Here is a 22037-nt window from a genome sequence, read left to right as displayed (position 1 = left end):
CCTGGAGCCTGTTTCAGATTCTGTGTCTCCCTCTCTCTCTACCCCTCCCTCACTCATCCTCTGTCTCTCTTTGTCTCAAAAATAAATAAACTATTAAAAAAATTTTTAATCATTGCCAGTTCATCAAGTGAATGGTATCTCCTGGTTTTAATTTAAATCTCTTTGATTATTGGGAGAGTAAATATTTTTAATATGTTTGTTGCTGTGTATTTGGGGGGTTTTTTGTTGTCTTTGTACAAAAGTTTATTAATGGCTTTTGTGTCCTTGTTTAAGAATAACGTGTAGTAAATTTACATGTTAAATTATTGTCCCTTTGCATAAAACACAGTTATTTTTACAATTGTTTTTTACATTTAATTGTGACAATATAACATAAAATTACTTTCCTAACCATCTTTTAAGTGCATGGGTTAGTGGCATTAACTGTGTTTACATTGCTGTGCTGGACTGTTTTTATCATTGCAGAACTGAAACTCTGACCCCATTAAACAGTAACTTCCCAGTCCCCCTCCCTCCAAATATCTGTTGCCATTTTTTTCTGTTGAATTTTCTTTGAAAGAAAAATTTTGGGAGGAGGCACCTGAGTCGCTTAGTCAGTCGAGTGTCCAACTTTGGCTTAGATCATGATCTCACAGTATATGAGTTCAAGCTCTGCATCCGGCTCTGTGCTGACATCTCAGAGCTTGGAACCTGCTTTGGATTCTGTGTCTCCCTACTTCTCTGCCCCTCCCCCAATCGCACTCTGTTTCTCTTAAAAATAAACGTTAAAAAAAAAGAAGAAAGGGGTGGCACCTGGGTGGTTCAGTTGGTTAAGCATCTAACTTTGCTCAGGTCATGATGTCATGTGAGTTCAAGCCCCGCATCAGGCTCTGTGCTAACAGCCCAGAGCCTGGACCCTGCTTTGGATTCTGTGTCTCCCTCTCTCTTTGCCCCTCCCCTGCATGTGTTCTCTCTCTCTCTCGAAAATAAACATTAAAAACATTTTTTTAAGTTTTTTTTTTATAAGTTTTATTTATCTATCTATCTATTTAGTGAGGGAGAGAGTGCGCACATGAGCCTGCATGCACAGGCAAGCGAGGAGTGGCAGGGAGAGAGACTCCCAAGCAGGGTCCCCACTGCCAGTGTGGAGCCTGACACACACGGGGCTTGAACTCACCAACCCATGAGGTCATGACGTGAGCCAAAATCAAGAGTCAGATGTTTAACCGACTGAGCCACCTCAGGAGCCCCCATTTGCCTATTTTTAAACATCTGGTGCCCTTCCCTCCCCCTGCCATGTTTTACATTTAAAACTTCTGAATAGAAGAAAACATTTTACATAAAATGAGAAGAAATCTAAAAGTCTATTTGTTCCCTTGGTTAGTCAGTTTGTTTTCTTATTCATTTCTCAAATATTTTTTTAAAAGGTTTTTTTTTTTTTTACTTTTTACATTTACTTATTTTTGAGAGACAGAGTGTGAGCAGGGGAGGGGCAGAGAGAGAAGGAGACACAGAATCTGAAACAGGCTCTGAGCTATCAGCACAGAGCCCGACGTGGGGCTTGAACCCACGAACCTGTGAGATCATGACCTGAGCTGAAGTCTGGTGCTTAACCGACTGAGCCACCCAGGTGCCCCCATTTCTCAAATATTTATTAACAACCATGTGTATGTCAAGCACTGTTCTAGATATTGTTGGGGATAGAGCAACTAAATTGGGCTAAGTCATACTCTTTAATGGGACAGGGCAGACAGTACTACTCACAAATACATCAATAAATAGGAAAAAACATCAGATAGTAGTAAGACTATACAAAGCCTCAAAACGAAGTATTCTGACAGAGAAAGACTAGGTAGTCTATGCACGTAGGGAGCTCTGGAGACATGTCCTTAACTAAGATCTACGTAACCAGGGAACTAGCTTTGTGGAAATCTAGGGGGACCTAAGCCCCAGGTCAATAGTGTACTTCTTGGCACAGGTGAGGATGGTCTGGTATGAGATGAGGAAAGGAGGTAAGGGCCAAGGTGAAGGTTATGGTTGGGAAGCCGCTATCAGGCATGAAACAGGGGAGTGATCTGCTCTTATGTATTGGTTTAATGCTCTGTGAATGGCTTAAACATAAATGGTTAGGTAACAATCAGGGGCCGGGGAAAGCATCTAGAAGTTATTTGAATATTCACTTTTACTAGCACTGTTTATTGAGTAATTCTTTCTACAGGAATTAAAAATTTCACTTTTTGGGGCACCTGGGTGGCTCAGTCAGTTAAGCGTCCAACTTCAGCTCAGGTCATGATCCCATGGTTCATGGGTTTGAGGCCCATGTCAGGCTGTATGCTGACAGCTCAGAGCCTGGAGCCTCCCTCTCTCTCAAAAATAAGTAAAAATAAAAAACTTTTTTTTAATTTGACTTTTACATTAAGTATGTATATATAATGTAATGTTTACATTAAGATATATTTATTATATATATATACACACATTATTTTTGACATAAAATGTTCATGGACTTTTTGTCCACTTTCACAGATCAGTGTTTACCTATGCCTGAGTCAGAGCCATGCTGTTGTAATGACTGTAGCTTTTGGAAGTCCAGCTGAATATCTGTTAATGTTTGTCCCACTCCTCCTGTACCACAAGAGGACTTTCTGATTGACTCCTATGCATTCTCTAAGTATGGTTTAGAGTCATTTTGCCTTATTTCAAAATGAAATGCACTGACATTTTCATTGGAATCACATTAAATTCATGTATTCATTTAGAGAGCATTGACATCTTGATGATGTTGTGTTTTATTGTCCAAAAACTGTGTTGTGTGTGTGTGTGTGTGTAGTTACACAATTGCAGTGTTCGTAAATTGCACATTTTTTACTTTTTGGTGCTATTGTAAAGTCATTTTTAAAATGTTTATTTACTTTTGAGAGAGATTGAGAGCACAAGCAGGGGAGGTGCAGAGAGAAGGAGCCACCTCTGTGCTGACAGAGAGCCTGATGTGGGGCTTGAACTCACGAGCTGTGAGATCATGATGTGAGCTGAAGTCGGATGCTTCTCCAACTGAGCCACCCAGGCACCCCTTTGGTGCTGTTGTAGAAGGAACAATTTTCTATTGCACTTTCTGTTGTAAAACTTTTGTCTGTACTTGATAACTACGCACTTAATGATCTTTCTATCATTACAGTGATTCCTTGGGTGTTTTGCGAGATTAAACAAATAGTTATTCACCCTCAAATACTATAAACAATAATAAAAATAATTAACATGTATTGAGTGCTTACCGCAGTGCCAGGCACTGTTCTGACCAACAGCACTGTGCGCCTGTTTTACATATTAGGAGATACACACAGGCCTCACATGACCTGCAAGTCATAATGCTGAGATTTGAACCCACGTATGTGTGGTTTTATTTTTTTTTATTTTTTTTTTCAATGTTTTATTTATTTCTAGGAGAGAGAGAGAGAGAGCGTGAGCAGGGGAGGGTCAGAGAGAGAGGGAGTCACAGACTGAAACAGGCTCCAGGCTCTGAGCTGGCAGTCAGCACAGAGCCCAACACAGGCCTCGAACCCACGAACCGCGAGATCATGACCTAAGCGAAAGTCAGACGCTTAACCGACTAAGCCACCCAGGCGCCCCTATGTGTGGTTTTAGATACCACACTTTAAACCATTATACAGTATATCCTGTAATGGTGAGGATTTTTGTCTCATTTGCATTATTTATATCTCTTAATTTCTTTGGTTAATTAATTCCAGATATGTTGCTGACATTTATTCTGGTATGTGGTTCTTTTCCTCCCTCCCCAGGTCTTGGGCTTGCCTTCAACTTGAATCCAGCTCTGACCATGATCGGCAAGTATTTCTACAAGAGGCGACCGTTGGCAAATGGACTGGCCATGGCAGGCAGCCCTGTGTTCCTCTCCACTCTGGCCCCCCTCAATCAGGCTTTCTTCGGTATCTTTGGCTGGAGAGGAAGCTTCCTAATTCTTGGGGGCCTCCTACTAAACTGTTGTGTAGCTGGAGCCCTGATGCGACCGATAGGGCCCCCGCCAACCAAGGCAGGGAACGACAGGTCTAAAGAATCCCTTCAGGATACTGGAAAATCTGACGGAAAAAAGGGTGTAGGTGATGCAAATACAGATCTTATTGGAGGAAACCCCAAAGAAAAGAAACGATCAGTCTTCCAAACAATTAATAAATTCCTGGACTTATCTCTGTTCACACACAGAGGCTTTTTGCTATACCTCTCCGGAAATGTGCTCATGTTTTTTGGACTATTTACTCCTTTGGTCTTTCTTAGCAATTATGGCAAGAGTAAACATTACTCTAGTGAGAAGGCTGCCTTCCTTCTTTCCATTCTGGCTTTTGTTGATATGGTAGCCAGACCTTCCATGGGACTTGTAGCCAACACAAAGTGGATAAGACCTCGAGTTCAGTACTTTTTTGCTGCTTCTATTATTGCAAATGGAGTATGTCATCTGCTAGCACCTTTATCCTCCAGCTACATTGAGTTCTGTGTCTATGCGGGATTCTTTGGATTTGCATTTGGGTGGCTCAGCTCCGTATTATTTGAAACACTGATGGACCTCGTTGGACCCCAGAGGTTCTCCAGCGCTGTGGGATTGGTGACCATTGTGGAATGCTGTCCTGTCCTCCTGGGGCCGCCACTTTTAGGTATAGTGTGCTTTACTACCTCTTTGGTCTTGTTAACATAAATCAGGCATAGAAGATTGGGAAGGTGATACAAAGCAGAGATTAGTGAGCCTCTAGGTGGCAGAGAGCATTTCTCATTTCTGTAGCCTCAATGCTGACACAGTGCTTGGCATAGCATAGTTGCCCAGATTCTTAGAGAATCAAATTGAATTGAACCATCAAGTTGAAAGGGGAGGCAAATATTTTTATAAATGGCATTCTTTTTTGAAGTGTTTTATCTTCATAAAACTTAGGTGCTTATTATAGAAAACACCTACACCTGTAAAATACAACACCTCTGATAATAGCTACCATGTGAGCTCATGGTTTACCAGGGACTGTCCTAAATATTTTCTGCATCCTCTTATGTCTCATGAGCCTATGAAATAGTACTGTCATAGTTCTTACTTCATAAGAAACAGAAGCTTTGAAAGGTTGTATCATTTGCCTTACATTACATGGCCAGTAAGTGAGTATATAATTTGGGAACTGTTTCCTAAGGCTATCTTTTAAAAGCTCAATAGGTAACATATTAGTGAAAATATAATTTTGCCCTCCTTTTAGATGTATACTTTTTAGAAGTATGATTTGGGGATTGGGTGAGGATACATAAAAGAAGACCTATAGCTCTCCTTTTGATATTGCTCTCTTCCTCCTCATAATCCGTGATTCTAGTCGGCCCACTGTTCCCGTCACAACACCAGCCCATCCACAGCTCCTGCCCCTCTTTGGGTCACTCCAGCAGCCTCCAGGCTGGTCTGCCCATATTCCCTCTAGCCAGCCTACAATCTGTTTTCTACTCTGCAGGCTAATGCAAACCCAGTATCCCAGCTGACGAGATCTTTCCAGTTGCTTCCCATTGTTCTTAGGGTGGAGCTCAGATTCCCTAGCGGGGCCTACAAGGCGCCCCCCAGCCTGGCCACCAATCTCTCCAGCCTCATTTCCTGTCACTCACCTTTTGTTCTCTCTGCTCCAGCAGCCCCCGCCCTTCCTCCTTCCCCTCTCCCACCCTGGCTTCCTACCACCTGCCTTTGCACTTGCTGTGCTCTGGCCTCACCCTTCTCCTGTCCCCTCCTCCTGGATGGGTCCCATCTCCCTCTAGGTCTCTGCTTCATTTACACTGTAAGAGAAGCCTTCCTGACCCTGCTTGCTGCTCCCAACCCCCTATTTTCTGCTTTCAAAGGCTCCTTGTCACAGCTTGTAGAATTATTTCATTAACATTTCTCTTCTCCACTGAACTGTAGACGTTCTCTCCTCTGCTCTCCCTTATCCTCAGGGCCAGCAGCCCAGCACAGGGTGTATGTGTCAGCCTGATAAGTATTACTGAATGAATGATGCTCTGAGTTAGAAAAGCATAAGGAATCGTATTTGAATTGGTTGTATTAAGTCCTCTTAGGTGTAGAGTAGGGTTTTCTATAGTTTGTTCCTTAACTTACCAATTGGGCAAGATGCTAATAAATTTTACTATAACAAGGATTTCACGGCCAAAAATTTTTTGGAAAGTCCAAGTTTGATAGATTACCAGAGGACCTTGCAAAGCCTATATAATATGCTAATGCATGTTGTGAATCTTTAACAGGAAAGAATATGCTATTCCAGTTCCTAAGTTTGACTTTGGAGACACTCGGGGGCTTACAGGTGCAGGTTCAGTGTCAGACTTCCTGGGTTAAAAGCCATGTTATCTCACTTATGAGCTCTGTGACCTCGGACAAGTTACTTAAGGCGTCTGTACTCAGTTTGTCCATTATACAGGGGGATGATGACTGATTCTGCCTGTCGTGAGGATTACGCACTTAGAATGGTGGGACGGTGTTGCTGTTCACTTTATAGCATAGGACCAGGGTCCTCAGGGACCACCCTTTGGCAAATGCTGCTGTCAGCCGAAGAGCTCTGGCCTGGAGACTGCAGTTAGCTCTGTGCCTGGGGCAAGACTCCGAAGCCTCTCTTGAGCAACAGATTTTTCCACTGTGAACCCAGAGGATTGATTCTAGGTGAACTCAGTCTTTCCCGATTCAAATTTGGAAGGATTTAATTGATTCTAGGTGATCCCAGTTCAAATTTGGAAAGATTTAATTATTTTCAAGTTGCTCAAAATAACAAAATATGCAAGGCCATCTAAAACCCGTGTGTGACATCATCAAAGATGAGATCATTTTTAACAGTCCTTGTTTAGACTCATTTGTCATTTTGAGGACTGGTTGACGTCTTTCTGAGTAGGAAATGTATACTGTTCACTTGTGCCCACGTAACTGTGCTTTGGGTATCTTAGGTCGTCTGAACGACATCTACGGAGACTACAAGTACACATACTGGGCATGCGGTATGATCCTCATCATCGCAGGCATCTACCTCTTCATTGGCATGGGCATCAATTATCGACTCGTGGCAAAAGAACAGAAAGCAGAGAAGCAGCAGAAAAAGGAAAATAAAGAGGAGGAGACCAGTGTAGATACTGCTGAGAAGCCAAAAGAATACACAGCAGAATCTGCAGAGCAGAAAGACACAGAAGAAAGTCCCAAAGAGGAGGAGAGTCCAGTCTAAACGCGTGGGGCCCAACGGTCAGTAGAGCAGCTTGTGATCCAAGATACCTGAAAATACTCTACTGGCCTGTAATCCAGCAGTGGTGCTCAATGCAAATAGTGGACATTTGTGGGGGAGATCAGACCAGGTGTTCAGTGATGGCATTTTTGTTTCACTTCTTACCGGTAGCCTGAATTAAAAATGCCATACCTTCAGGGAGGGAGTGGTTGGCAAAGAATGAGAGAAGGAAGTAGTGTGGGGTTTTTTTGTTTTTTTCTTTGATTTTTTAAATCTTAGCTTTTAACAGTGTCCAGAAGATTATAATATGTGCCTTACGTTTTAGTCTTTAGAACTCTTTAGGGAGCCTTAACTTTTTAAACCATTCTGCTGAATTCATCTATTTTAAGTATTACATTATAAGGAAAAATAACAACTAACTTGTTTGAGACCAATCTAAAATTTAAAATTAACCTTCGTTTCAGTGTTACTCATATTATAGTGTCAGACATCATCACTGGAAGATTTATAAATAAAAATATTGTTTGAAAGTTGGGATTTTATAAAATCCTGACCAAAGTATTTTCCTGGCATCAGCAGTTGCCTGGCACTGGGCCCGCTTGCTGTATATTTAGGAAATTTAAGGCATAAACCTTTGGAACCTTCTTGGCCATTCTAAACACACTGTACTCATCAGCACCTCACTGGAGTCTTTTCTTGGGATGCTAATATGATTAGTGTTTGAGTATTGATTTCATTCAATTACTATTTTCCCTTTTCAAAGACACATTTTGAGTAGTTATAGGCCATTGCCCCCTTTGAGATCACTTAGTATTTTTCAGTGTGAAAGTTAATTTTAAAATCTGCAAAACTATGTATTTGTGCCTCAGTAAAGACAACACATCTAACGAAATGTAGACAGATCTTTCAAACAGCAGCTGAATTCAGCTTCGGTTTTACCAAAACCTCAGTTAAGCTATGAGACTTGGAATCTTTTTGTTACTGATTTTCCTGGAATTCTCACCCATTGATTCATAGTGGTTCCATTTATATCTGCATCTAGCTTAGAGCCGTGTGTGAGATAGTCAATCTTCGTATTTTTTTTTTTTAATGTTTGTTAATTAAAGAAAGCCGGAACAATTTGGCCCCAGGGAAACCAATAAGGATAAGATTTGGAGAGAAGTTGCTCCTTTCCTTTTTCTGAGAAGGCCTGACAGAAAATTATGTTTTGCTTATAATTATTGGACACATTATTAATCTCCATGCAAACCTTAAAATATATTGTGACCCTTTTTACTTACATGAAAAGTAGAGAAATGGGTTTAATATAAGGATAGGGAGGATGGACCAGAATGAAAACTGTAAATATTTTTTAACCTAATAATCTTCTAAAATGCACAAGAAGATAATGATAGACACTCGATAAATTATATTCAGTGAATTTTAAAATATCATTGTAATTGACACAGTGAAAGTATAGGTACAAAAACTTTTGTGTAACAGACTGGCTTTTCCAAATAAACTTTTTTTTTCTTTTTTTTAAGAAATGTTTCTCCCTCCAAATGTTTACTTTCTTGAGAAAATATTACTGTGTCTTTATTTTCATTATCAAAATCCAGTTTGGCCCTTGCTAATATTAAATCATTTAGCTTATGTGCTCTGGGAATTGTGTATATTGCTAATTTTATTTTTATTTTTCTTTCATCTTTAAAGCAAAGAAGAGGGGAATTTCAAAATCCCCTCTCTGAAAGCATCCAAAGCAGTTAGACTTCAGGGCACAATGAAAACTCCCTTTCTGTGCCTGAGCGTCATGGCAGATGGAGGAGGAATTTTAGGGGAGAAGCCTGCTGTGATTGTTGGCAGGCTTGGCTCCAGTTGGGACTCAGCTATTTTCTGTGGCCCCGAGTCCATAACCTCTATGTGCTTTTCTCCCTTCCATAAAAGTGAGGATCACTGTCCATGAGGTAATATAAGTAAAGGAAATGGGAAGGGGAGGTAAGGGTGGAGGAAAAGGACAAGATTATTTTCCTCAATAGGGGAGGAAGACTTTTCCCTTTTTCCTTTCTAGGTTCTTTGGCTGGCCTAATAACTATATTGACATAAGACAGTAACAGGAGAAAAATTTAATTTCATACATACGGGAACTTCACATAGACATGGCAGCATCATAAATAATTAGGCAGCTGAGGCTTACAAGCCATCCTGAACTAAGGAGAAGGGGACTAGGGATCTGCAGCTTCAAAAGGAATAAAAACAGTTTACAGGAAGATGGGAAGAACAAATGTTCAGTAAAACCATGCCATGTGAAGTCTTACATTTAAAAAAGAGTTACCTTTGGTAACAGTTCTCTTCCCTGGTACAGACTCCCTGTCTAAATTATTTCAGGCAGTAACAGGGAAGGTAAAAGTTCTCCTTGAGTCTATTAGGCATTGGCTGCCTTCAGCTCAAATAATCCACATGCTAACATGGCACATTTAGGGGCAGCCCTGCCCTGGACCCTGTCACCCCCATCACAGTTGTTGAGCTACATCCATACCTAAGACCCTGCTTAGTCTTTGTTCAGTAGCTGAATCTTTTTAGTGAAGTGAGGGGTTTGTGGTGCAGATTGACCACTACTCATTAGCAGCAAGGATTGAAAACTGACTCAAAGATGGAATTAACAAACCTTTTATTGCCAGTCCAACCCTGACTTTCTCCCGCTAAAGAGGGAGGATTTAAACTGTTTATTCAAGATCAACTTTGATAACAGCCAACATTAAAACCTAATAGGGGCCTCCTCTGTGCTGTGTCTTCTTGCTAACAGTCCGTGGATTTTCTCTGTGTTGTAGGTTGTGTTTATCCTTTACTCTGTGTGAGGATTAAGTTTTATTCCAGGTTTCACTGGCTGCTTTGGGAAAATACATGTATGCACAAAGTACCTGCCTATTCTTGCTTGTTCTCTGTCCCACACTGTCTGTAAGTCACAGAGAGAACTTATCAGCTCTGAGGTAGCTGTATGTATGTGCTTGGCTCTGTTCAAGAGTCTGCTCTGTAACAGGCCCCCAAGCCAAAGCTGGGAAATTACTTAAGATGATAGGTTGGACAATCGCAGATTATCATGGTGACAAGACTGTATTCTCATGTTATACGCAAGTTTGTTGAGAATTTAAATTGTCTGAACTAGTCATAAGTGAATAATTTCTACAAAAAGTATTCGGGAAAACATGATGGTAAAACAAATTATGGAAAACTTTAGAGGTGTTTTATCCCTCATTTAATCACACTGGTGACTAGTCCTGAATTCTTGGATTATCTGAATTTAGTTTATATGTGTACTATAGATAACTTATGTCAATATTAATCCTGTATTTAAAAATTTTTTTTGTCAAAAACCACTTAATATTTTTGTATGAGCCAATGTTTTGCTGTATTCAATTTCAGACTGATAAATCGGGTATTGGTTAGTGTGAAAAACCTAAATGTCTGGGTTTTACCTTCCATAGCGAATGGTTCACAGTATAATAAACTTAATAATCAGGTACCCGCATGCCCCTTCTACCATTTTGTTTGGAAAGATGAGGAAAGGTGAAAGCAAATTTCCACCTTTACAACATGGCTTGTTTTAATAATCAGGTCAGGCATTTGCCTGGAAGACATGAAGAAAGAGGTTAATGACATACTTGTGTCAATATGAAAATTCTTTCAGTTCTTGACAGGAAGCGACCACCCAAGCTTGCCTGGCTTCCCAGATGTGAGCAATGAAGCCAGGTTGCTTCAGAGTTCAGAAGCATCTAAGGGGGTTTCAGGTATATCACTTCTGAAGTGTGTTCTAGCTTTAGCATTTTAGATTCGGTTTCCCCTTTTTCCCCCCTTTCCGTCTGGGCCATAGTACAAAATCTTTCAAATAAGAGTGATTGGAAAGAGTACCATGTGTATGTGTAGATTATTTTTCTCCTCAACTGAACAGCATTGATTTACTTCATTTTGCTGACCTTTACCCTGACTTGCCAAGAGGAGACTGGGATAGCTAGCAACTATTGTAGCCTGCTGGTTGCTTAACAGTATAGGCCACCTGGGTTCAAGTTGAGGCTGTGTGACCTCAAACAAATTAGCCTCAATAAGGGTCAAGTTTTTTTCTTCTGTAAGGTGTTAAGAATAATTGGTACCAACCCCACCCCCCACGCCCAGAGTTGTTGGGAAGGTTAGTTGATAGCTGACAGCTGGTGTTAAGTAGGGGCTTAATAAGCATAAATACCTGACTGTTTAAAAAAAAAAAAAGAGTCAATACTTGGGGAGAAAATTGAGCTCTTCTAATTCCCAAGATGGATCCTTACTTGGAGAGGATAGTTTGGAAGTGACTCTTAAGGATAAGAATATTAGCGGGGCGCCTGGGTGGCTTAGTCNAAAAAAAAAGGATAAGAATATTAGCTAAATTATCAAATTCTCCTTTTTGATCAGATTCCTCTTTTACTCTTATAAATGTAATGGTCTTTCTTTGGTAAATGAATGGATAAAATGAACAGTTTACAAGGTTGGTACATAAATGTCTAGCTCTGTGAGCAAAAGAGCTGTGAATCAGAGCTCTCCTGATACTCTGACAATAGACGGTTTCCAAGGGAGATGCCCGACTAGCAGCACATCAGGCTTCCCTCTTGATACTTGGGATCATTCTGAAAGAAGAAATATAACTCAACCATAATTAGTCGTGATTAAAATTGTCTGTCCCTAGCAATGTTCTTAAATGCAAATTGAAAATTTGGTGAGGTTTTAATTTTTACCTGCTATATAGATAACACAATTTAAGTTCTAAATTATCATCAGTTGCTGGCTGAATAAATTGATGTAACGTATTGACAGGGCACATGAGGCATATTTCATGATGTGTGTCAAGGGCCATGAGTTCACAATCACATTCCAGATTTGGAGTTTATTTAAGAAAAACTAGGTGTGCCTTTGAAAGCGTCAGTTTCTTTGAAAAATCCTAAAGTGTATATCGGTAACTAAATGGATGGTTACGATGTCCTTGTGGTATAAATGTGGCACAACGTTAAACAAAAAAGCAGAACACAAACTACCCTTATACATGTCCGTATATACGCATGATGTCTCTACACACACATGCACACTGGGGAAAGAACATACACAAATAGGCTAATCATTTTGTGACCGTAATTAGAGATTACTTTTTCTATATTTTTTCCATATTCTTTTTATTTGAAAAAAATTTTTTAATGTTTTTATTTATTTCTGAGAGACAGTGTGAGCAGGGGAGGGGCAGAGGGAGAGGGAGACACAGAATCTGAAACAGGCTCCAGGCTCTGAGCTAGCTGTCAGCACAGAGCCGGACACGGGGCTTGAACCCACGAACCGTGAGATCATGACCTGAGCCGAAGTCGGACGCTTAACCAACTGAGCCACCCAGGTGCCCCTGTTTTTTCCATATTCTAAGTTTTCTTGATGTGATGGTGACTTTTATACTAAAAGAAAATATTTAACATAGCAGATACTACTACTGGTTTAGAGGGAAAAAAATAGTACAGTTGATCTAGAAGGGTTCTGACAAGCACTTGACTCCTAAGAAAATGAAGCTTATGATTATTACAAGCAGGTTATTTTTTTGTTTGTTCAATAGTTACATCTGGTAATAGGGAGTTAAGACCTGGACCTCAAAAGCACAGTGGTCTGAAGTCATGATCTTGCTGGTGCTGGACCAGAGCTGTGGAGCATAGAGTCCACGGGCCACCCTGCCAGCCTCCAGTGCCGTCTTCCTGGAGCCAGTGCTCTTGGGGACAGCATTCCTGTGGTCCCCCTCTGATCATCATTTAGCTTCACGTGAATGTTTAACTCAGAAGCCAGAGCATTCGGCACTTATCCACATCCCAGTGTTGCAGTCTTATACGTTGTCTTACCAAAATCAGCATCAAAAAAAATTTTGTGTGATGTCACACAAAAAAGGAGAATTTGCCTGTCTGCACAGCTGTTATTTATTTACCATCAGGTGTTTATTGGACTCTTCCTATGTCACAGGCATTGTTCTAGGCTTTGAGGATCCAACCATGAACACAACACAGTAGGTCTTCCCAAGCATCTTATATTCTGGTGGCAGAAGAAGGACCGTGAACAGTAAGTTCTAAGGAAAGAAGCAGTATTGTTTTTCACCGTCTTCTGTGTGCCTATTTGCTGGATAGAGGCGATAACAACAGTGAACAAAATTTGATTCCTGGCACCCGCAGCTTCTAGTCGAGTGGGGAGGACTGTGTAGTCAGTGTCGTAGGGCAGCACATGGGGAATTCTTGAACCCAACCTCAAGAGGGCCCTAATGTATATTCCTCTGCAAGTTAACTTCTCTGAACCTCTTTGGTAAAATAAACATAGTAAAACTGTGAAGATTAAGTGTGAAAGTACTCGGCATGCTGTTGGGTGCATAGTAGCATTACATCGAGCTCATAGTGTTAAAAATTAGATAGCAAGTGTCAAGTCATCAACCAGAACAAGTAATAAAGAACACCTAGTAACATTCTACAGCTCATCAGTTGTCAAAGGCCTTTCAAGTATAATCTATCATCTGAGGCACACAAAATCCTGGGGAGGTGGGTGTAATGGAAAATTGAGTTGGGTCTTCATCCCAGCTGGGCATCTCCCCTCCTGTCAGAAGAGTGCGAAGCACGACTGCAGACAGCTCAGTGGCTAGAGCTGAAGGTACTGATGGAAGAAGCCGAATCCTGGGCAATCTTGGAACAGTGACCAAACCAGTCACTTGGGTCTTGCACCAAAAGGAGCAAAATGGTCCTGTCCCCAGTGTATTCACAGTCTAATTCAGAACCCCTCTCCTCGGCTTTGGAATTCATAATATGATTTCTTCACTTGTGGATTTCCTTTCCTAATATGCTTTACTAATTCCAGAATTAAAAGTTTGCATTTCCTGAGCTTACCCTGGCCAGGTCCCAAGAGGAAGTGGCCAACAGCCACTAAGAAGCCAAGAGAACTGGGCTGGGATTAAAAAAATCACCTGGTGTGCTAAAAATCTGCTGATCAATGATTATTAAGAGAAGGTTTCTAGTGGTTCCTGTCGTTGTGATTCATCTCTCTTTTTTCCTTCCTCATTGCTTGTTTTATCCCCTTTGAGACCCAAAAAGTAGGGCCTGGGTGCTTTTCTGTCAGGCCCTATTTATTTATATACTCTTCTCAGAAGGGGAACTTTACTTTTGATTAACAACCCTTCTGCTTTTATTTATTTTTTAATGTTTCATTTATTTCTGAGAGAAAGAGACAGCATGAGCAGGGGAGGGTCAAAGAGAGAGGGAGACACAGAATCTGAAACAGGATCCAGGCTCTGAGCTGGCTGTCAGCACAGAGCCCGAGGCGGGGCTCAAACCCACAAACCATGAGATCATGACCTGAGGCAGAGTCGGAGGCTTAACCGACTGAGCCACCCAGGCACCCCTTAACCCTTCTGCTTTTAAATTCCGGGTGCCATCTTGTTCCTCAAATGCTGAGAATGAGCAAGATCAGGTCCGCAGTAGGGGGTCAAATGAGCTGGTCACTTGGAGAGGGTCCCTAAACTTCTGCCTGTCCTCTACTCCCTCCCCTTCCCCATTCCTCCCCCCATGTGCTTTCTCAGCTGCCTGAATGGGTAGACTGAACAGCTTCCCATTTCTCCTTCCATCCCCTCTTCTGTTTCCCCTGCCATAGGCTTGGCTTTTAACAGCCTCTCTATCTCCGTTCTCACGGAGAACAACCAATCTAACCTCAACACTGCTGCCAAAATGATTTTTTGGCAGTCTCTCAGCTGCTTTTATAACTTCACATAAAAGCAATAAAGATAAATGTCATAAAACTCATCCAATCATGTCACTCCTCTGCCTAAAATGCTGTAGTTTGAGGGTAAAGTCCAGTCTCCGTGTGACCCCCGCCCAGAGCCCTTCTCAGCTATCAGCAGCTGTATACTGTTTCAGTCTTATCTACCTGCTGCCAGTCCTCGGCCGCACCCAGCTGAACTTCTTAGTACTGCTGGCCCTAGTTTCAGACCTCCCTGCCTTCCTCCACGCCGACTTGTGCTTGGAAACCCCTCCTTCCTGTCTCTGCACCAACTCCTATTCATCCTTTGAAATTTGGTTCATGTCTCCTTTTAAGGAGGCCATGCTGATTCTGCAGTTTGTTTTCAATTGCTCTTAGGTATACAGCTCAGTTAGAGTATGATTCTGTGTCGAGTTCCAAGTCTCTGGGTACAAATTCCAGGTAGGCCACTTACTCATTCTGAGTCCTTAAGCAAGTTACTTAACCTCTAGGCCACACTTGGTATATATGTACATATGTGTACTAATAGACTAAGGACTAATAGAATTTCTCTTACAGCGTTCCCGTGAGGATTAAATATAGCCATGTCTATAAGACTCTTATCATAGCACCTCACAATAAATGCTCAGTAAGAATTACTGCCACCTCTGTTCTAGATAGTTCTTCCTACTGCCAAAGAATCATTTTCAAAATGGTTAAATGGCTCTCATATAGATATAAAGTGTACATGTGTATATAACTCATTAGGGAGGGAACCAGTAAGGTTTTACAGCTGTTTCAACTGAAAATTGGGTTTACGGAGATTTATTCCCTACTGGACAAAATGCGTTTGCACTGCCATCAACCGGAAACAATTTGTATCATACACAGACGGGGAGCACCTGCCCACCGCCAGCCCTTCGCAGGCTAGCTTCCGTCTCCGCAGAGCTAAAATGTGGTCCAGCAGAGGACAAGGACAGTCAGATGTGGACGTCTCAATAGACTCAGATGGCCTGGGACCCTCAACAGCTCTCAGCATTCCATCAAGAGGACACCCAGGAACCCTTTGCCCATTTGTAAAACCTTGCAATTTTTCCTAGCACAATAGTGCATTGCACTATTTTTTTGCCTTTCTAAATCCCCAAACCCCACCAGCTATGAGCCGCTTGAGATGAGAGGGAGCAGCATGCAAACTCCTTGATCCTTTTTGATTTTAGGGGCTGGAGAAGCTTCTGCGGGATATGACATGTGAGCTGGGTAGAGAATGGGAAGGCTACATATCTCCTGGAGAAGAGCGTCCAGAGAGCCGTGTGGGGCCATGGTAGATGTGGCTGGCAAGCGGGTGTTAGTCTGTATGCCAGGCCCTGGGCTTGGCTAGGAAGGTAGGAATGTGGCCTGATCTCTGTCTTCATGAAGTGCTCCACTGCAGGCAGTAAAAGGAGATCAAGGCTTGCAACATAGTGTGAGGAGGGCCCTGAAACCCAGAAGCCAAACTTCAGAAACTCAGGTGAATCACTGGGCCCAGGTTTGATGAAGAGCTAAAGACAGGAAATCCCTGGGAGCCTCTGGGCAGCCTCGGAGAAATCAGTGAAGTAACTGTTCCATACCCTTGTCAGACCTCCTGCTCGTCTTCAGACTTGTTGCTAGACAGACGGCAGTGGAGTAGTGTCTGAGTTTCCTCAGACCCTGGGAATGGGGTCCTCACCATGGACAGGGGCAGCCCAGAAGCGTCCCAGAGTCTTCGGGAACTAGCACAGTTCCCGACCATTTTGCGCAGAAAATGGTCCTCGCCAGCTGATAGGCAGTATGTTGAAACGGCGGGCTAATCAACAAGGACACTCAGGACAATGTGTTCTTCCCTGGAATTTATGGTCTGTGAGGCAGGGAGGGTCTGGATTTGCTTATTATCTGAGAGGATTCATTTGTTGAATATGTAAAAAGAAAGAATGAATGAATGACTGGGAACTCCAGAGAAGGATTTATTTGTGCAGGGAAAGGAAACGGGCCGACTGGCCCCCTGCACTGCCCTTAGAGGAGGTCAGCCGAAGGCTGGCAGCCGTGAAAGAGTTGCAGCACCAACCAACTCCTTTGATTTACTCTTCTCCTCACTTGGCCTCCACTGTATTTTTAGTTGCCTGACAGGAAATGATACACTCGGCATGTCAACCCCAGGATACCAAGACCAAACCACTGTAAGTTCACCAAGACAGTGCCACCACGTTAGCCTCCTGACCCATGGTGACACCTCCACCAGCCGTCTGCCTCTGTTGATGTTGCACCCATCACTGAAGTGTTTCTCCGAACACTGCCCATCTGTACCCTGGCGGGGGGTTGGGGGGAGGCCTGATTGGGGCCTGAGGAGGCAGCACGAGTGGGGCGGATTCCTGGGGACCATCCCAGAGGCTGGGGCTGACCCAGATGGGATGTGTGGGGCAGGGAGGCTGCCAACAGAGCCAAGCTGTGTGGGCACCACGTTTGATCACGTCAGGCACCTGGCACACCTCAATGCGTTTCCACTGAGGCAAGGGGGTGTGGTGGCCCCAGGCTTGGAGACACCTACCTGGCTTCAGAGCCTGGCTCTACCACTCTCTGACTGTGCAGCTCTGGGAAGATCACGTCACTCCTCTGTGCCTCAGTTCCCTCAACTGTAAAATAAGGGTAATAATAATGGTTGTATCAGCTTGACTTCCAGGCAGGAAATTGGAACCCTCAAGTTATTTTGAGAAGAAAGTGACTAACACAGGGGCTTGGGTGCTTCTCGGATGGCTGGAGTGGCTGGGTGGGGGAGGGGAGGAGGGGAGGCTGAGGTCTGAAAGGATCTGCTCCCCTGGCCTGAGCAGGAAAGGCAGCTGGGTTTCTTGCCTCCGACACTCTGTGTCAGGGGACACGCCGACAGGGTCCTGATTCGGGGAGCAGGCAGGGCCTCCCTGCCAGGGTGACTGCACCCTGGACACCGGTGCAGGAAAGGATGCATGTCTGCATGACCCTGCCTGTCAGAAGGGAGCAGCCAATGCACAGGAAGGCGGCCTGTAGCTCCCTTCCACCTTTAAGTCCCAGGTGAGGGTCTCAGCGCTGGCTCACGATAGGCACCCCCCACTCTGGAAGGGGGCAGTCTGGGAAATGGAGCTTTCTTTAGCTTTCTACCTGCAAAGGACAGGATACAGGTGGGAACAGGTCCTGGGTGCTCCTCAGCCCCCTGCGGGTCAAGCACATTTAAGCCTGGAGAGTGCCCATCACTGCAGTCACATGGCATTTGCTGGCTGGAGGCGGCTCTGGTGAGGCTTGTGGTGGTGACAGCTACGTGACTACTGGGGGGCAGCTCAGGGCTCTAGGCCCCAGGATATACCCCGCGAACAAGACAGGGCCCTACCCTGAAGATGTGATGCCCTCCAGGTGCAGCAGAGACTAGATTCATCAAGGGAAGTGGTCAGTGTAACCGTGTGTTCTAAAAGCCTGGGGTCACAGGGAACTGAGAGCACAGGGGTGCCCTTGGGCCAGTCTGGGTAGGGGGGCGCGAAATGGTAAAAGCCAGCGTTCCAGTAGTAGTAGAGTCTAATACTTTTCTTTTCTTCTAATACTTCTTCCCTTTTCTTAAAGGGAAAACTACAAATTAACCAAATCCAAAGCAAGCAGGAGGGAACAAAAGGTCTGTGTGTGTGTGTGAGAGAGAGAGAGAGAGAGAGAGACAACGCTAATTTCCACCTTAAGGGAGCCTAGACATATCTACAAACCCCTGGAAGATGGAGGGTACTCGGCGTTTTCCACGAGTGGACAGTTCAGTCTGACCAGTACACAGAGTGATGAGTGAGGGAAGTGAGTAAGAAACCAAACTGGAAAGGAAAGCTGGGGACTGGAGATCTCAAGGGCCTTCCACATCATTTTGAAGAATTTGAGCTTTATCCTGTGGGCAATGGGGAGCCGCAGCAGGCATTTAAGCAGGGAGAAGAATCACCATTCTGGTTTCCAAAATATCACTACGTGCAGTTTGTGCTGCAGGCTGGAGAGGGCAGGACTGTGGGCAAAGATTTCAATGACGATACTGCAGCCGTCTGGGCTGGAGATGATCGCTGCTGAGAGGAGGACTAGGGAAGACAAGGCAGGCTGCTGGGAGTTTAGGGAGACACAGCGACCAGGAGGGGGTGGGAGGGCAAGCAGAGAGAAACCAGGGCTGGCTGCCAGGTTTCAACACCCAGTACACCGGGAAGGGTGGGCCCCCACCAACTCCTGGCACTTGATCTTGGGGTAGTGCCCACCTACAGGTTCCCTGCCTCTGAAATGAGTTCACAAAAAGTCTCTTCCCTCCCATGAACCTTATGGCCTGCATGCAATTCAATGCCACCAACATTTATTAAGCAGCTATTATGTGCCAGGAAGCAGGGAGGCTTCTCCCTGTCTCCTAAGGGGGTTTAACCTGAGAGACTCCGGAGCAGGAATGGAATTAAATGTAGGCAGGGAGAAGCTGTGGACACAGAGCCCACATTCAGGCCTTCCCTCCTCCCCTTGTGTAGGAGGGGTCTTGACCCATGACCTGTGCTCACCCTCAAGGTAGAAGAGTACAAGGGGCATGAGCAGAGCCTTTGACAAAGGCCCTGGGCCCCAATCTCTCCTGGAACAGGCAGCCACCCCTGGTCTCTTTCTGCTCGGAGGGTTCTGCGTTCGATCTACCATGAGTCCCAGATGAAAAGAAAGGAGAGGTCCACCTCCATGGTCACCCAGAGGACTTGCTGTCTGCCATTCACTGGATTCGCTCCTTGGAACCAAGGCGTTTTCCCAGAGGCTGTTAACAGGAAGATATTAGCCCATTATTGTCTGGGTAATATATTAACTTCTTGCCAACGCACTAGTGCAGGCAGGCAAGTTATAGAATTGCTTTTGTCTGAGCCTAGAATGGAGGCCTGCTTTTTAGAACGGTGAGTGGCCTGGAGTCACCCTCTGGGGGTCCGGGCACTGTAAAACAATGACGGTAACAACATTTACTATTGATGGAGCAAACGAACACACTACGTTTCTAATTTCTACATCTCCATAATTCTATAAGGTGATTATTGTTCCCATTTTGCAGACAGGAAACTAAGGTTCAGTTAGGTTCTGAAATTTGCTCAGTTAGGGTCACATGGCTACTAGGGTGGCTGAACTAGAATTTTAACCAACCCAGACCTGATACCAATGCCTTTTTCTAAATGACTACACGGTGACTAAGCCTTGCTCCTGGGACCCTCTGTGGGTAGCTGCTACTCCCTAGAGTAGTCACATCCCAGGAGGAGGTTCTTCTCTGATGTCTTTCTCATGGCTCTTTGGCTTGGCCGGGGAACCCAAGCTCCTTGAAAAGAGGAAGTGTACAGAACCAAGGCCAGTCTTCAGAGGGTAAGGTCTGAAGCCTGAACCAGGACAGCAGCGATTGACAGATGGGAGCCCCAGGAGGCTCTGTCCTTATTCACCCCTCCCCCGCAGGGGGTCTCCTGGGCCCTGCAAAGGCCTGCTTTTATCCCCAACCTGCTTCAGGACCCTAGGAACAGTCCTCCTACTTTGGCTCTGAGAAGTTCAGGACTTCCTCATCCTGCTCTGGGACACTGTCCAGGGCCTCAGCCTACTAGCCTGGGGCTCCCACCCTGGGGTTAATTTCCAGCAACCCTAATGCTCTCCAATCCCCCGCTGAGACGCCAGGCCAGGGTACAGAACGCAAGGCTTATTCACGTGTTATAGCTGCCCAGTGACCGTGGGGGAGGGGGCGGGGAAGCCTCTAGGCCCCTGGTAGCTGTCTTCCACGCAGGGGAGGAAAAATCACTTTTCCTCTACGCTTCTGAGTTCGTGACTGAGAGCCCTGTAATAAAAGGCAGTTTAACAAGAAAAAAAAACACAAGTTTATTCACGTGTATACCTCATGTATATATTTGAGATAAGAGAAAAATAGGTTAACCACCCCAGGTGGCCTAAACCAGCGGCTTAATTAAATACCATCTTCAGCCAAAGACAAAAGAACAAAAAGGTGAGAGGGGGGAGGTCTGTATGGGAGATTAGCGGGGAAAGCAGGGTAAACAAGGATAAAGCTTGTTAGGCAGATTTAAATACTGCTCCCTCCATTGGTTAAGCTTCTCTGGAGACTTAAGAGTCATTATGAGTTGTCTTCTCTTCCCAGTGAGGAGAGGGAGACACACTCAGAGATTTCCTTTACGACTGTAAATTTCCTGTTCCAAAGAGTAAGTTCCACGGCTTTCGGAGTCTCTCCGGTGTCTGTTCTTCGTCACAACAATCAGCTCAAAATAATCCTTATGACAAGAGACATATTTTGGGGTGGCATATTTTGCTACCCTTCACATCCCCCCCCACCCCCGCCCCCCCCCCTTTCCAAACCCGGGCTCCCTGCCATGGCCCCAGGCAGCTTTCGGAAGAAAAAAAGGTTCTGTTCAGAGTGAGACTAGTGGTGTTTCTTAGGTCACAAGACCTCTGCTGGACTGTGCCCCTGGACACGTCTTGGTCACGCCAGGTCCCGGAGCAGCACAGCTGGGTGGGCTTCGGCGCCTGGCAGCCGTGGGACAGCCCAGCCTTTGATGGGTGACTGGAAGGCTTGGGTAGTTGCAAGCCCACGGAGAAGCTCTCAAGACACCCTGCTGGGCCGGGCTGAGAGAGGCGCCCTCCACCTCCAACCCGCCTGGTGTGGAAAGCACGAGCTGATCTCTCCCGCTCGGTCCCGGGACTCCGGCGGGGAGGGAGCACCGGGTCCACCACTTGGGCTAGTTCTTGCTTCAGGTTCCCGTCCTTGTTACAGCCCTCGGCAGCCAGGAACTGCTCCTCCCCACGCCCCCTCCCACTCGCCACTACATCCCCGGGGAAACCTCCACACCCACACCCCTACTTACGGCACACACCCCAATAAACAAACATTCCCCTCCCCCACTAGGCAGCCACGACACATGCGCACGAACCCCTCAGGCCTGAAGGCAGGCTGTGCGTCCCGTTGACAGGGGGACCTCACACTGACCTTCCTCGAGGGTGACCACACGAAGAACCCGGAGAGGGGGCCGGTCGCGGAGCAAACAGGACCTCCACTCCCTACTCATACCCTACCCCCACTTCCTGAAGGCTCCCTCCCCGGCTTCCCTCCGG

At 44.8% G+C, this 22037-nt stretch overlaps 1 protein-coding gene and 1 long non-coding RNA gene across 2 annotated transcripts in view; one reads left to right on the top strand and one right to left on the bottom strand.

Moving 5' to 3' along the window:
- SLC16A1 (solute carrier family 16 member 1) overlaps window positions 1-11081 on the top strand; it is a 17113-nt gene extending 6032 nt beyond the window's left edge. Inside the window, exons 3-4 of the mRNA XM_077766733.1 lie at window positions 3777-4643; window positions 6931-11081. Coding sequence (XP_077622859.1) covers window positions 3777-4643; window positions 6931-7202 — 1139 coding nt within the window. The 3' untranslated portion in view covers window positions 7203-11081. The remainder of the gene's footprint in view (window positions 1-3776; window positions 4644-6930) is intronic.
- Window positions 1-22037, bottom strand: part of LOC144233736 (uncharacterized) — a 27815-nt gene extending 5778 nt beyond the window's left edge. Inside the window, exons 1-3 of the long non-coding RNA XR_013335747.1 lie at window positions 21913-22037; window positions 19472-19710; window positions 17494-17578 (exon numbers count right to left, since the gene is read on the bottom strand). This is a non-coding gene — a long non-coding RNA (uncharacterized LOC144233736). The remainder of the gene's footprint in view (window positions 1-17493; window positions 17579-19471; window positions 19711-21912) is intronic.

The sequence above is a fragment of the Crocuta crocuta genome, unplaced genomic scaffold (genome assembly GCF_008692635.1).
Source record: "Crocuta crocuta isolate KB4526 unplaced genomic scaffold, BGI_CrCroc_1.0 scaffold180, whole genome shotgun sequence".
NCBI classification, from domain to species: domain Eukaryota; kingdom Metazoa; phylum Chordata; class Mammalia; order Carnivora; family Hyaenidae; genus Crocuta; species Crocuta crocuta.
This window is presented reverse-complemented; position numbering and strand designations above follow the sequence as displayed.